Consider the following 16815-nt stretch of genomic DNA (forward strand, 5'->3'; position numbering starts at 1 on the left):
GAGGGGGGTGGAATATAAGACTTCCGCCGCGTCTGCTGTGGCGGTGCGGTGGGTTGTTACAGGGTTCATGGGAGCCTGTATTATCTGTTGTGTGGGGGGTGGGGGTGCTTTCCTCCTTTGGGGTTTTCCCTGCGCACATGCTCCCTGAACATATCTCTGCGCTGTCTCTTGCAATTCTTCCCAATCAGGGCCGTGTTCCTGTTCTAAACTTTCCCCAAAGGTTTCTTGAAATCCCTTTTGGACAGAAAGCAGTGCTTTCAAGTCTGCAATCTGCTTTTGGCACTTTGCATGGTCTAAAGTACTCTGCCTTTGTTCCGTTGTTGTGGCGTGGAGCGCTCTCAAGGCTGCCTTGAGATCACTGCATTGTTTCTGGAGCGTCTCTACCTGGTTTTCTGTTTCTTTCTTGACCAGGACTGCACGCTGCAGGTCCTGATAAGCCTTCTCATATTGTGACTGGAAACTACTCAAGTGCGCCAGACACGATTGGTGACCCCGTTTGGCGTCAGCCACCTCTTCGTCTTTTGCTGCTAATTTCCCTTTCAATTCCAGGTTCTCTTTCTCAATTTCGCATATATCGGTTTTACTTATCCGATGTATGCCTTCTATTTCCTTGCGGAGCGTCCTGACGACCTCCTCTGTGCCTCGCAATTGTGCCAGACAGGACACAATTGCCATCGGCTTGCGCGCTTTTGCTAAACTCTTTCTGTGAATCTCACTCAGGTTCTCCCACCAAGTATGCCCTATACTTCCAGGACCTGAGTCGTCGTTATTGCAGAAATCCTTCCACACGGGCCATCCTTTGCCCTGCAGAATTTTGCGGATTTCCACTTCCCAAACGGGACACTGTCCCCGCTCCTACGCTGCTGACTGGTGCGACAGCAAAATCTTCGGGGTTCATGAGGCGCTGCATCGCTTGCATTGCCTGCATGGCTCGCTCTTATCTGCTCGTTACGTTCGAATTTGGAACAGGGGGCTAAGGTGGTGTGGTAGATGCGGGTACGGCTTGCGCTAATTTCCGAAATACCAACTGCCGACAGTTTTGACCCAACAAAAAATCTATCAGTTTTGCCTTATAACCCTGTTAGTTATCCATGCATATACACACTTCCGAATTGTGAATTATTAACCAGAACCGCTTGAACACTTGTGGTTTTTTTTTGTTTTGTTTCCGATTGGATTTCTAATTCAAAATGTTGGGGTTCTCCCGGAGTGGTTTTCTACTTCTATGTCGGGTCCCGTCAGGATGTCGCCAATTATGTTGCTCTTTTTAGCCTTAGTCTATTTGCTCTGTTTAGGTCACCTTTGCTCATGAGTCGCCAGGTATCTTTATGATACCGCCACGTGGTTCAAGTTCAGGTTATGATTAATAACACAGCACACCGCTTAGTAAGGATTAAAACAACGGTCATTTATTATATACAACAAACAATATTAATACCCTAATACTACTATTAATGTAATAAACCTATCACTACTGGCCAATACTTAACTTAGGAAGAGCCCACCAGGTCAGGGAAACGAATGGCTTGTCCAATCAAATCTGGCCCGCGGGATTCAAAGGGCTGCTACAGGTCGGTGGCTAGGTGTCTCTACCGGATAGCGATCGTTGGATTCAAACTTACACTTGCCGGTGGCTGGTCTTGCGAAGGTCTCGAGCAGGCGAAGAGGAGAGAGAGCGATCTGAACTTGGACCTTCACTTTTATAGGGCCCAGGGTCTTCCCGCCTCCCGGGGCGGCCCTTGACCCTGAGTCCCAAGTGATTGGATTCTGTCCCCAATCTCTGGGGTCGATGTGTCCAATGGTGAGGCGATTCCTCGATCGGGGGTGGTCGCTCACTTGTCTTTGTTTCGGCCACTGCAGGCGCCGACAGGTCTGGCCCGGTATTCAATTGCTAATATGTTGCAATTGTTCCCGGGGATAGCCGATTTAACTGTGGATGTCTGAATAGATTGGCTGCAAACAGTCCTGAATGCAACTGTGAATACCTGGGTTGTTGGCTGTTGATAGCCCTGAGTATCGATCTGGGCTAACTTCCCAGAGCCAAATATGCAAAGCTGTCTGCAGCTGCCTGCTTGAGTCTTCTTGGTTGCTTTTCCCAGCAGTCTTTCGGGTTAGCCGTTTTAAACTGGGTTTTGGCCAGATTAATTGGAACGCAGCCATTTTACATGGCTACAACGTGAAGGCTGGTAACGTGGAACGTCTGGGATTGAATGGGCCAGTTAAAAGGTTGCGGATGTTCGTGCCCCTCAGGAGATTCAAAGCAATGGGGTGGTCTTTCTGCAAGACATGCACCTCCGTGTGAAAGATCAGGTTAGGTTAAGGAAGGGGTGGGTCGGGCAGGTTTTCCCCTCAGGTTTTGATTCGAAATCAAGGAGCGGCAATTTTAATGAGCAGAAAAATGGGATTTCTGAGTGCAAAGGAGGTGAAGGAAGGGTGTGGGAGATATGTGGTTGTGAGTGGGATATTGAAAGGGTGCACGTGGTGTTGGTAAATGTGTATGCCCCAAATTGGGATGATGTGGGTTTTAGGAGGGGGTTGCTGGCAGCGATCCCGGAATTGGCCACGCATCAGTTGATCATGGGAGGAGATTTTAATTGTATCCCAGAGCCAAGGGTGAATAGGTCGAGCCCCAGGTCGATGGGTAGGGAGCTGGGTGGGTTTATGGAGAAGATTGGTATGGTGGATCCATGGTGCTTTCAGAACCCAGGGGGGAGTATTCCTTCTTTTCACACGTCTATAAGGTGTATTCAAGGATTGATTACTTTGTAGTGAGTCGGGAGATTTTGGTTGGGGTGGAGGGGGCAGAGTTTGCGGGGATAATTGTCTTGGACCATGCGCCCCACTGGCTGGATATTTGGTTTAGATCGGGACGAGAGCAGAGGCCGGGGTGGAGGTTTGATTCGGGGTTGTTGGCAGATGGAGGTTTTTGTGATAAGATATGGGCGGTGATTAAGGGGTATGTGGAGTTGAATCAGAATGGAGAGGTGTCGGCGGCCATTTTTTGGGAAGCACTGAATGCAGTGGTCCGGGGGAAAAATTATTTTGTTTAAGGCTCTTGCGGATAGGGAAAGGAGGGAGGAACATGACCGTCTAGTGAACGAGATAGTGGAGGGGGACAGGGAGTATTAGTGGGTGCCTGCCGCAGAGGAATTGGCCAGGAGGAAAGAGTTGCAGGGATAGTTTCATAGAATCATAGAATTTACAGTGCAGAAGGAGGCCATTCAGTCCATCGAGTCTGCACCGGCTCTTGGAAAGAGCACCCTACCCAATCCCACACCTCCACCCTATCCCCATAACCCAGTAACCCCACCCAACACTAAGGGCAATTTTGGACACTAAGGGCAATTCTAGCATGACCAATCCACCTAACCTGCACATCTTTGGGCTGTGGGAGAAAACCGGAGCACCCACGGGGAGAATGTGCAGACTTCGCACAGACAGTGAACCAAGCCGGGAATTGAACCTGGGACTCTGGAGCTGTGAAGCAATTGTGCTAACCACCATGCTACCGTACTGCCCTTAGATTTGACAGGTTGACAACAGGAATGGCGGTAGGGCAACTGCGTAGGGCAAGAGGGGTGCAATACGAGTATGGGGAGAAGGCCGAGCCACATGCTGGCATACCAGCTGCGGAGACAGGGAAATATTAAAGATACAGACTGGGGCTGGGGATGTGGTGTCATGGCCAGGGAAGATAAACGAGGCGTTTAGGGTGTACTACCAGGGACTGTACAAGATGGACCCGGGGGGAGAGGAGGGGGACATGGGCGGTTTGTGTACGAGCTGGAATTTCCCCAGGTGGAAGAAGCAAAGAGGCAAGCGTTGGACGAGCCCCTGGGGCTGAGGGAGGTGCTGGATAGTATCAGCGGTATGAAGTCAGGGAAGGCCCCAGGGCCGGACGGGTACCAGGCGGAATTTTATTCGGAATTTGCAACGGACCTGGCACCACGCCTGTTGGGGGCGTTTAATGAAGCACTGGAGAATGGGAACTGCTGGAGACTATGCCGCAGGCGGTAATCACGCTAATCCTGAAAAAGGGGAAGGACCCAGTGGAATGTGGGTCGTATAGGCCCATATCACTATTGAGCCTAGATATGAAAGTATTGGCTAAGTTGTTGGCGGGGAGGATGGACGACTGTGTTTGCAGAAGATCAAACAGGCTTTGTGAAGGGCAGGCAGCTCGCGAGTAATATAAGACGGCTGTTGAATGTTGTGATGAATCCGTCGGGGGCTCTGGTACCGGAGGTGGTTGTGTCCATGGACGCGGAGAAGGCATTTGATTGGGTGGAGTGGCGGTACTTGATCGAGGTTTTGGGAAGGTTTTGTTTGGGGCTGAGATTTGTGGCATGGGTGCGGTTGCTGTATGTGGCATCAAGGGAGAGTGCGAGGACGAATAATATAAATTTGCGAAGCTTTGACTTACACAGGGGTATAAGGCAGGGGTGCAGATGTTGTTTGCGCTGGCCATAGAGCCGTTGGCAATAACTCCTTGGGGGTCAGCCAAGTGGCAGGGGATTATGAGGGGACAGAGAGAGCATCGGGTTTAGCTCTATGCCGATGACCTGTGCTGTATGTTTCGGATCCGCTGGAGGGTATGGGAAGGATTATGGGCCTGCTGGGGAGGTTTGGAGAATACTCGGGGTACAAACTGATTGTAGGGAAAAGTGAGGTTTTCCCTGTGATTGAGGTGGAACAGTGGGCTAAATTGGGGTGATGCCATTTACGGTAGAGAGGTGTAGGTTTAGGTATTCGGGGAATAGACGGAGCTCCATAAATGGAACTTAACAAAGCTGGTGGAGGAAGCCAGTGGGGTCTCAGGAGATGGGATACACTGCAGTTGACATTGGCAGGGAGGGTCCTAGTGGTGAAAATGAATATTCTGCCAAGATGCTTGTTTATTTTTCAGGCTCTCCCGATCATTATACCAAAAGTCCTTTTTTCGGAAATTGAGCACGATCATTTTGGACTTTTTACAGGCGGGGAAGGTGTCAAGGGTCGGGTGAACCCTGCTGCAGAGGCAAGGCAGCATGGGGGGTTAGTGTTGCTGAATCTGCTTAATTATTATCGGGCTGCAAATGTGGATAAGGTGCGGTGGGAAAGAGAAGGGGTAGAGTGGGTTAGGATGGAGGAGGAATCTTGGAAGGGGTCTAGTTTGAGGGCTATGGTGATGGCAGCGTTGCCAATGGCTCTGATTAGGTATTCAAGGAGTCCGGTGGTGCAGTCCACAGTGAAGATATGGAATCAGTTGAGGAGCCATTTTAGGGTGGAAGGGATGTCGGTGAGCAGAGAATCATGGGTTTGAGCCGGGGTGGGGGTGGGGAGTGGATAGTGTATACAGGAGGTGGAGGGAAGTGGGGCTGGTCAAGGTGAGGGATCTGTATTTGGAGGAAGGGTTCGCCAGTCTGGAGGAGATAAGGGAGAGTGTATAGCTGCCGAGGGGGAGTGAGTTCAGGTATCTGCAGGTTAGGGACTTTGCGCAAAAAGTCTGGAGGGGGTTCCCGAGGTTCGGATTCACCCTGCTGGAGCGACTGCTGCTTCCGGATGTGGAAGGGGAGGGAAGAATTGGCGATATATACAAGTGGCTGGGGGAGCAGGGAGGCGAACGGATGGTAAAAATCAAGTAGAAATGGGAAAGGTTGTTGGGAGGGAAGATCAATTGGGGAGTATGGAGTGAGGCACTGCGCAGGGTAAATGGGACCTCCTCCTGTGCAAGGATGAGTCTGATACAGTGTAAGGTGCTGCACAAGGTGCATATGACTGGGGCGAGAATGAGTGAGTTCTTCCTGAGGGTAGCAGGTGTGTGTGAAGGGTGTGGGCGGGGGTCAGCAAATCACACGCACATGTTTTGGGGTTGCGAAAAATTGAGGAGATTCTGGACGGGAGTGTTTACGGTCTTAGCCAGAATAGTGGAGGAGGAGGTGGACCCGGACATTTTGTGGTTTCAGAGAAGCCGGAACTCATGGAGAGGAGAAAGGCCAATATCATAGCCTTTATCTTTCTGATAGAACGGCAGCGAATTTTGCTGGAGTGATGGTCGTCATCACCACAGGGGGCAGTGGCTTGGTTGGGTTACCTGTGCGACTTCCTGCGGGTGGAGAAGATAAAGTCTGCGTTAAGGGGCTCTGCAGAGGGATTTGAGAAAAGGTGGGGGATGTTTGTGGCCGTGTTTGAGGAGTTGTTCGTCGTTGGGGGGTGGGGGTGGGGGTGGAAAAGGGGAAACATTTGTACAGATTGTACAGTTAATTGCTGAAAAATATGTTTCCCGGGGTGTTCATTTGTTGTACCTGTTTTGATACCTGTTTGTAATAAAATACATTTTTGAAAAAGTCCCAAGTCCATGGAATAAAGCATGGATACAAAATTGGCTGTGTGACAGGAAGCAGTGAGTAGTGGTGAATAGTTATTTTGGACTGGATATAGTGGGATTCCCTTGGAATTAGGACCACTGCTTTTCTCGATCAGTATAATGACCTAGGCTGGTGTGAGCAGGACGCAATACTTGCAAGTATTGTGAATTGTGAGAAGGATAGAGATAAGACTTCAAAAGCACGAGACAAGTTGATGGAATAGACCGGACACATGGCAGATTAAATTTAATTCAGAGAAGTGTAAAGTGATACATCAAAGGAGGAGGAATGAATTATCATAGAATTTACAGTGCAGAAGGAGGCCATTCGGCCCATCGAGTCTGCACCGGCTCTTGGAAAGAGCACCCTACCCAAGGTCAATACCTCCACCCTATCCCCATAACCCAGTAACCCCACCCAACACTAAGGGCAATTTTGGACACCAAGGGCAATTTATCATGGCCAATCCACCTAACCTGCACATCTTTGGAGCACCCGGAGGAAACCCACGCACACACGGAGAGGATGTGCAGACTCCGCACAGACAGTGACCCAAGCTGGAATCAAACCTGGGACCCTGGAGCTGTGAAGTTGCACAACCTGGGACCCTGGAGTTGCACATTCTCCCCGTGAATGCGTGGGTTTCTCCCCCACAACCCAAAGGTGTGGGATAGGTGGATTGGCCACGCTAAATTGCCCCTTAATTGGAAAAAATGAATTGGGTACTCTAAAAAAAAATTTTTAAACATTGACTTTCAAGATTGCAGCACTATGGACAAAAGACACAGGAGGTACAAGTATCAGTACGGACACAATGGGCCAAATGGCTTACTTCTTTGCCATGATCTCACTGAGTGGCAAAGCAGACTCAATGGGCTGAATGACTGACTTCTGCTATTACATCTTGTAGTCTTATGGGTCATTTGATGATTCTGCATTTGTCAGAAGTGGAATGAATGCATTTCACTTTAATGGGAAAAACTGTGTAAACATGTAATCCACACTATGATGTCTTTTTTCAAAATTATTTTGCTGAGGCACTTATATATTTACACATCAAACACAAACATAAAACCAAATAAGCCAACAGGGCTGCAAATAATTAAACCAACTGAATACCTAACACCCATCTACACTATGATATCTAAACATAAAATTAGGCAGTTCAGGAATGGGGGGGCTTCGGAGCAATTGTTGTGGGATTCTGAGAAGCAGCCTTCAGACAGAGTGACAACAATAACGATCCAGCCCTGAGCCACCAGGATCCATTGGGACTTTCAAATGTGAATCGAATCATTATCTGAAAAGGGGAAATTTGTAGGGGAGTGGCACTAGGTGAATTGCTCCTTCAGAGGGCTAGAACAGACACGACGTCTCGAATGGCCGCTGCCGCCCCCTCCAGTGTTGTGACCATTCCGTGGGTCAAGATTTCGGCCAGCCAGTCCCCTACCAGCATCCAGCACATAAGGCTGCGAATTGCTTTGTGAAAATTGGATGAGTTTTGCAATGGCTCCATTGGATGGTCACTGAACCGAGCGGAAACCATCACTGGACCTGGGGGCCACTCACCGTCACTGACGTGGACCAGATGTGGCCTGGGCGCGCTGAACGCTGGGAATTGTAGTTCCTTCCGGCTATGCCGGCGCAGCGACCAATGAGGAAGGAAACTACAACCCCCGACAGCCGCCTGACGCGCGCGCGCACTGGGCCCCCAAACGCCTGCAACCGAACCTGCTGGCCCAATCGTCCAGCCCACTCACCCCCTCCGTCCATTGGCTAAAACGCTCGCCCTCTCGCCGCTCGGCTGCTTCTATTGGCGGTCGCTGCTGTCAATCGAGGGGCGCCGCAGCGAGTTCCGGTGCGAGGTGAGGTGAGGCTAGGTTGGCGAGGCGTGCTGGCTGAGGGGGGCTGGGTGGGGGGGGAGGAAGCGCATCGGTGAAATCTTCTGCTCTGGCCAAAGGCAGAAAAGGTAAATATGGAGCCCACTGAGGGACTGTGGCCTGGAACGAGTCAACGAGATGACAAGTGAAGTGAGAGGGGTGTTTGCCGAGGGGGAATGAGAGGGTGTGATCCTAAACTCTGACCTGTTGTAGTCTTCATTAGCAACTGTTAAGTGCTTTGCTGCGGCAGCACAGTTAGACCTCTGGCATGGCTTAATCTTTCACTCTCAGCCTCAGGATTGAACTTGCTGGGCCTGGGTGTCTGGCAGCAACTTTACTCCTGGAAGATGTCTAGTTGTGGGTCAAATAAGGTACCTGTGACGTCATAAAGAGTGTCAAGAACCGAATATTTTAAAACAATTGGCCCATGAGCAGGTCCTGAAAGAAGAGCAGGGTTGATGTGCCCTGGGGTGTTCCTCTTCATTTAGTCAGTGCTCATCATTCTGAAAATGTGGATGCCATTGTTACCCCACCATTTGCTGCTCCATATCCAGTTTTCATAAGATGGTTTGGCATTTTGAACTGTTCAGAAGTGAGTCAGACGAGTTTTGTTTTAAAAACTTGTGACTTCAACGGCAGCACAGTGGTCAGCACTGTTGCTTCACAGCGCCCAGGGTCCCAGGTTTGATTCCCGGCTTGGGTCGCTGTCTGCGGAGTTGGCACGTTGTCCCCGTGTTTCGTGGGTTTCCTCCCACAAGTCCTAGATGAAATGCTATTTAGATAATTTGGACATTCTGAATTCTCCCTCAGTGTACCCGAACAGGCGACTAGGGGCTTTTCACAATAACTCCATTGCAGTGTTAATGTAAGCCTACGTGTGACAATAAAGATTATTATTAAGGACAGCAAAATGGAATTGAATCCGGTGCTGCAATGATAAACTGGCACTTCCCTCAAAGCAGTGTGCTTGCAGTATTTTGTGCATTAATGAATGCAAGTATTTTTTTCATGCAGTTGTGTTATGTAATGGTAAGAGCATGCTCATTTCATTTTGTCAGTTTGTAATACTTTTCTGCTCTAATGGACATTTTTTTTCTGACTGGATTTACTGTTGATGACTAGCCTAGCCCCTTGTACTTAAAATACTCTGGACGTCTGATATGATTGTTTTGCTCCGATCTGCCTACATAGTTCCAAACATTAAAAAAAACATTGACATAAAAAAAAATTATCTGACATTATATGTTAATTTGTGTCTTTCTTGTTCTGAATCAAAATTAATTTTTTAAGTCCATTGAAAATACTGATGGGTGCTGAACTGAGATCAGCAATGGCTCCGTCAACTAGTATTTCTACCATCACTAGTAACCTTTGCATTCACAAATGCTGATCTGCCTTTCTTTAACCTAATGCCAACCAAGCATTTAATTTATAGTCAGCATGATTTTCCAGCTAAAACTGTTCATCAGCCATCTCAAATGGACAATGCATTGGTCTGTATGGAGAGGTTTAAGGAAAGCTGGTGTGGGATGTGGAAAGTTTCACTGTGCACAAGAAAATAGGTGCTCTCATTGGGATAAAATGCATTTTCAGGACAGTGAAAGGAGTGTTGTCTGTTGGATCTTTAGGAGTATGATCTTTCCATTATTCTATATTTTCTTTATTCTCTGGAGCTTTATTTGCTGAGGTTAATTGATGCTGCCACTGAGGCCAAGTTGAAAAATAATTTCCACTGTAGAATGTTTTTGAATACAAAATTATTTTTTAAAAATGCCTTTTCTCAATTTAAAATTTTTTTTTACAGGCGGCAAAACACCTTTTGACAAAGTCTTGCTCACTAAAGATGGAGATCACATCGTATTACACTAAACTTCTAGGAGAATTAAATGAACAGCGGAAGCAGGACTTCTTCTGTGACTGCAGCATTATTGTGGAGGGGAGGATCTTCAAAGCTCACCGGAATATTCTATTTGCTAACAGTGGCTACTTCAGAGCCTTGCTGATTCATTATATCCATGATAGTGGGCGTCCTAGCACTGCCTCCCTGGACATTGTCACATCTGAGGCCTTTTCCATAATACTGGACTTTCTTTATTCTGGAAAGCTGAACCTTTGCAGTAAGAATGTTATTGAAGTTATGTCAGCAGCTAGTTACCTACAGATGACTGACGTAGTCAGCTTCTGCAAATTATACATCAGATCTTCTCTTGATATTTGTGTGAAAGATGAGAAGGACGATAACTGTAATCATGTGGAGAATGGGAATAATGTAGCAGCCTTTGGAGATGCTGTGTCGTTTTGTAGGAATCAATGTCCAAATCCTGTTCCAATTCAACAGCAGGAATCAAGTCCTGACAATAATCAAAGCATAACCTGGAATGAGTGCAATTCTTACCATCCTATAGATCTTGCTCAGAAAGATCAGGACAACCTTTCTCCAGAGAAACTTCACCCTGCATCGCTACCTAAACTTCCAGAACCTAAAGTTGAGTTTGACGAGGATGAAGTAGAATCAGTTGACAGGTTCCGGCAGTTTACATCATCTGCTGCAGACCAGGCTGAGGAGAGGCTGCAATCTGCCCCAGCTATGGAAATAGCCTATGAAAATTATCAGATGAAACAATTCTTGGAGGTTTTATTGAGGACAGGGAACGTACAGCGGAAGGAAGATCTGATACAGCACTTTTCCAGAGGGGGGCGTCCAGAGGATGGAGGGGGCTCCTTCTCCAATATGATGGATGTACAAAGTGATTGGTACGGGGAGGATGCAGGTGAGATTTACATTATTAACCAATAATGGATTACATTATCAATACAATGGGGGAAATGCATTTAGGAATTTGTATTCTGATAATGTACTGTATTCATTTATACAGTTGGTGACTAATCCAATAACTCTGGTGCAGTGAAATTCAGATAACCAAAATGCTTTCTACATGTGAACGGGGAAGAACTATCTTCACTTGCACACATTTAAAAAAAATCTTTATTAGTGTCACAAGTAGGCTTAGATTAACACTGCAATGAATTATCTGTGAAAATCCCCTAGTCGCCACACTCCTAGGTGCCTGTTCGGGTACACTGACGGAGAATTCAGAATGTCCAATTCACCTAACAAGCATATCTTTCAGAACTTTTGCAGGACGAAACTGGAGCAGCCGTAGGAAACCCACGCATACACTGGGAGAACGTGCAGACTCCACACAGACAGCGACCCAAGCCAGGAAGCAGCAGTGCTAACCACTGCTGTATGATTCTTAGTGAAGCCAAAGTAACACTAAGGAAAAGATTGGTTGAATCAGTAACCCATGGATTTGGCAAAATACACCTTTTTCAACTTTAGATTGCCATAAGGTGACAATGAGGCCTTTTTTTGTACAAACCCCACACAAATTCAAATCGGTTTAGTTTAACATTGATCCAGTAGATGAAGGTTAGTATGGCTAACAATGCACCAGTAACAGTGTGTTACTGGGGTGATGGGCCAACCGATGGGTTGTAACATGAAGATGTTTGGGAAAATCTTGACCCTATTAACTGGGTGGTTTTAGTATAATTCCTCCTGGTAACATATGTCTGTGTATATAAGATGCAGTGAGTAAATTGGCTTCTACTGTGTTAATCAGTGTGTTTATCATGGGCTGGTAATTCTTGCTTGGTTCTTATTACTTTGCTTTGAGCTGCAAGTTTTTTTGTACATTACATGTCGATTTGATCATGGTGTATATCATCAACACTAAATTGCAGCATAATACTTATCCAGGGATATTCTCAGGAGAAACAGTTGCATAAGAACCACGATGTACTGTAGGAGTTACTGTGAACAGGATCCTGTATATGTTTTAGAGACTTCAGAACAAATCCAACGTTTTATTACTGTCCCTGGACTGATGGCAGGTTAAGTAGATTAGGAGCTACTATTTCTTCAAGTACTATTTTACTTTTTATCATGTTGTACTGCTAAATAGTTTAACATCCCTCTTCTGCTTCAAGAGGCAGTTTCTCCTCTTGAATCAGTTCCCTTTTAATACAAAAAAACTTCCTAACACTGAGGAGTTGCTCAGAGTCCTGGACCGAGGAATTTGCTTACTTTGTACTGTTGCTGTTGTAGGACTTTATTTCTGCCTCAGTGCCACTCGTCGACTGTTGGGAGCATAAGAGCCAGGAGTAAGTCGTTTGGCCCCCTGAGTCTGTTTTACTGTACATGGCTGATCAGTATCTTGTTTTACTGTACATGGCTGATCAGTATCTTAACTCTATCTACTGTCCTTGGTTTCCTAATCTGTAATACCCTTGCATAACAAACAATCTCTCAGTTACATGCTTGAAATTTTCAATTAATCCCCAGCCTTGACAGCTCTTTGGGGAAACTAGCTCCAGATTTCCACTATCTGACTAAGTGTTTGTTAACAACACCCATGAATGGCCTAGGTCAGGTTATGCCCCCTTGCTCTGAACTCCCCTACCAGAGGAAATAGCTTCACTCTTACTTTTATCAACTCCTTTAAGCATATTAAGCAGCTCATTTAGTTCACCGCTTAATCTTCAGTGTTTAAGGGAATGCAAGTCTAGTTTGTGCAATCTTATGCCATTATTTAACCTTGGCATTATTCTTGTGAATCTACATTGTGTTCCCTAAAAGCCAAAATTACTTTCCTGAGGTGTGCTGCCTAGAACTGAGTGCAGATGGACCTAACCAGAACTCTGTACCACTATCGCATAACTTCCACCCCTTCATATTCCATCCCTCTCAAGATCAAGGCTAATATCCCATTAACTTGCAAAATCATTTTTTGTTGTACCTGTCTGTTCGTAACTTCTGTACTTGTACTCCTAAATCTCTCCTCTTCTCGCTACCTGGACAATAGTCTAATTTGTCTTTCTTGGGTCCAAATTATCTCCCATTTTTTCAAATTGAACTCCATCTACCACACTATTGCTCGTTTTTTTTTTTTGAAAAACATTTTTATTAAGGCATTTAGAATTTTATAATAACAGTAAACAGTACAAAAACAAGTATAAAAATAGTGCAAAGACTGCTCTTTTCCTATTTTTAACATTAGCATGGAGGGGGCAGCACAAGTGGATAGCACTGTGGCTTCACAGCGCCAGGGTCCCAGGTTCGATTCCCCACTGGGTCACTGTCTGTGTGGATCTGCACGTTCTCCCCAAGTCTGCGTGGGTTTCTTCCGGATGCTCCGGTTTCTTCCCACAGTCCAAAGACGTGCAGGTTAGGTGGATTGGCCATGATAAATTGCCCTTAGTGACTAAAAAAAAAAGGTTAGTAGGGGTTATTGGGTTACGGGGATAGGGTGGAAGTGAGGGCTTAAGTGGGTCGGTGCAGACTCGATGGGCCGAGTGACCTCCTTCTTCACTGTATGTTCTATTATCCGTCTCCGGGCTACCAAGGAGGCAAAGGCCAAGACGCCAGCCTCTCTCACCCCTGGACTCCGGATCTTCCGACACAGCGAAAATCGCCACCTCTGGATTCGGCACCACCCTTGTTTTTAACACCGTGGGCATGACATTTGTAAAACCCTGCCAAAATCCTCTCCGCTTTGGACATGCCCAAAACATAAGGACATGGTTTACTGGCCCTCCCGCATATCTCTCACACCTGTCCTCTATCTCAAAAACTTTCTCATCCGGGCCACTGTCATGTGTGCCCGGTGAACAACCTTAAAACTGTCTGCGTTTTCTCCGATTCCATGAGTTCTTTATAAATATCCAAAACCTTCCCCTCCCCCACCTCCGTTCTGGAAACTACCTTGTACTGTATCCCCCGTGGCAGTAGGAGTGGAAAGGTCGAAACATGCCTTCACAGAAAATTCCGTACCTGCAGATATCTGAATCCATTTCCTGCTGGCAGTTCAAATTTCTCCTCTAAATCCTTCAAACAGGGGAAGCTCCCTTCTATAAATAGATCCCCCATCCTCTCAATCCCTACTCTCTGCCATCTCCGAAACCCCCCATCCAGCCTTCCCGGTACAAACCGATGGTTATTGCCGATTGGAGCCCAGACCGATGCTCCCTCCATTCTCATATGCTTCCTCCACTGTCCCCAGGCTCTCAGGGCCGCCACTACCACTGGGCTTGTGGAGTATCGGGCTGGCGAGAACAGCAGAGGTTCTGTTACCAATGCCCCCAAACTTGTGTCCTTGCATGATGCCGCCTCTACTCGCCGCGCGCGCGCCCCCCCCCCCCCCCCCCCCCCACTACCCACTTCCGAATCATGGCTATATTTGCCACCCACTAATAGTTGCTAACATTTCGGCAGCACCAACCCACCCTCCCCTCTGTCACGCTCCGGCAACATTTTCTTCACTCGCTGGGATTTACTTGCCCACACAAAACCCAAAATCACTTTTTGTTTACTCGTTTGAAAAAGGCCTTTGGGATAAAGATGGGGAGGCACTGAAAAACAAACAGAAACCTCAGGAGAACCGTTATTTTCACGGTCTGAACTCTTCCTGCCAGTGACAGCGGGAGCATGTCCCACTTTCGAAAGTCCTCCTTCATCTGTTCTACTAGCCGGGTCAAATTTAGTTTATGTAACAGCCCCCAGTCCTGTGCCACCTGGATTCCCAAATAACGAAAGCTTTCCTCCCCATATTCAATTTGTTCCCCGAAAACCGGCCAAATTCCCCTAAAATCCTCATCTCTCCCATCCCCCCTAACGGGTCGGAAATATACAGGAGCAGGTCGTCGCCATATAGTGAGACCCTGTGTCCTACCCCCGCCTTGGACCAACCCCTTCCAGTCCCTTGAAGATCTTAGTGCCATCGCCAGAGGCTCTTTTTGGCCAAAGTGAACAGCAGTGGGGAGAGGAGGCAGCCCTGCCTAGTCCCCCGGCGCAATTTAAAATAGTCCAACGTCAACCGATTTGTTCAGACACTCGCCACTGGTGCCAGGTACAAGTACCGGACCCAATCAATAAAGCCCCTCCCAAACCGCCCCAACATCTCCCAAAAATGTTCCATTCCACCCGGTCGAAGGCCTTTTCTGCGTCTATCGCGACTACTACTTCCACCTCCCTCCCCTCTGGGGGCATCATGATCACATTTAAGAGCCTTCTAATGTTAGCTGTTAGCTGCCTACCCTTAACAAACCCCGTCTAGTCGTCCCCTGTCACCTCTGGGACACAATCTTCTATCCTTGAGGCCAAGATTTTAGCCAACAGTTTGGCATCGACATTCAATGGGGAAATTGGCCTGTACGACCCGCATAGTTCAGGGTCCTTCTCCCGCTTCAGGATCAGTGAGATCGAGGCCTGTGACATTATCGGGGGAAGAACCCCCGCTCCCTTGCCTCATTAAATGTCCTCACCAGCAGCGGGCCCAGCATCTCGGGGAACTTTTTGTAAAATTCCACTGGATAGCCATCCAGCCCCGGGGCCTTGCCCGACTGCATGGCCTCTAGCCCCTCTGCTATTTCTTCAATCCTGATCGGTGCTCCCAGCCCATCCATCAACCCTCCTCCACCCTCGGAAACTCCAGCCCTCCCAGAAACTGCCTCATCCCTTCCACCGCAGCTGGGGGTTCCGACTCATATAGCCGGCTGTAAAATTCCTTAAACGCCCCGTTTACCCCTGCTGGGTCCATGACTGTGTTCCCAGCTCTATTCACTCTACCTATCTCCCTGGCCGCCTCCCTTTTCCTTAGCTGGTGTGCAAGCATTCTGCTGGCCTTCTCTCCATACTCGTATATTGCTTTCCTCAGCTGCTCCACCGCCTTCCCCGTAGACAACCGACCAAACTCCATCTGTAGCTTCCGCTGCTCCTCCAATAACCCTGCCTCCGGAGCCTCCGCGTATCTCCTGTTATTGCTCGCATTAATTATGTCATATTGCAACTTTCTGCTCGCGTCCACTGTATTTATTTGTTAAATCTATTTTTGGGTCATCAACAAACTTTTATAAATGGCTTTCCTTTATCCAAATCCTTTATAAACATCATGAAAAGCTGTGGTCCCAGTATTGATATGAATGGGACACCGTTGGGTACATCTGTCAATTTGAGTATATACCCAGTGGCCCTCCACTGTATCTTATCCCCTAATTGATTCCCTACTGAAGCCAGGAGGGCATTTTGTTCCTTATCATAGCCTCTTGCTGAGAACCTTGTTGAATGCCTTCTGGGAGTCCAAATGTATATTTAACATCCAGAGATGGTCCCTTGGCTGTCTCGTTAGTTTCCTCTTCAGAAAATTTAAGTAGGTTTGTTAGAAATGACATTCTCTTTATAAGCCCTTTCAGGTTCTCTGATCAACTGATGTTTGTTTAAATGCTCAAGTGGGTTTGTTGGTAAGCTTGAAATAATGCTAATGTAATTTATAGTTCAGCTTTTTTTATTGGCGCAGTGCGGGTGTTTGAGCTCAGGCCTTGGAATAGTAAACTCCTCTCCTGGCACTGTATTTTAACTGTTGTAATTGTTATTTTCTTAAGGCAGGTATAAAAATAAATAATTTAATCATGTCAAAAATTTGAACTTCTGGAAAATTAAGTTAAACTAAAATAATTGTTAGTGATTAAAACTAACCTTTTAAACTGTTGATCCTAGCAAAGTACAGATTGGGGAAACAATAATGTAT

At 47.1% G+C, this 16815-nt stretch overlaps 1 protein-coding gene across 3 annotated transcripts in view; it reads left to right on the forward strand.

The window, feature by feature from the left end:
• The first annotated feature begins 8256 nt into the window (after positions 1–8256).
• LOC140417632 (zinc finger and BTB domain-containing protein 8B-like) overlaps positions 8257–16815 on the forward strand; it is a 34406-nt gene continuing 25847 nt past the window's right edge. Inside the window, exons 1-2 of one of the 3 annotated variants that reach the window (XM_072501223.1) lie at positions 8257–8316; positions 10032–10998. In XM_072501223.1, coding sequence (XP_072357324.1) covers positions 10071–10998 — 928 coding nt within the window. In that variant the 5' untranslated portion in view covers positions 8257–8316; positions 10032–10070. The other 2 variants (XM_072501222.1, XM_072501221.1) reach the window with 2 other exon arrangements.

The sequence above is a fragment of the Scyliorhinus torazame genome, chromosome 1 (assembly GCF_047496885.1).
Source record: "Scyliorhinus torazame isolate Kashiwa2021f chromosome 1, sScyTor2.1, whole genome shotgun sequence".
NCBI classification, from domain to species: domain Eukaryota; kingdom Metazoa; phylum Chordata; class Chondrichthyes; order Carcharhiniformes; family Scyliorhinidae; genus Scyliorhinus; species Scyliorhinus torazame.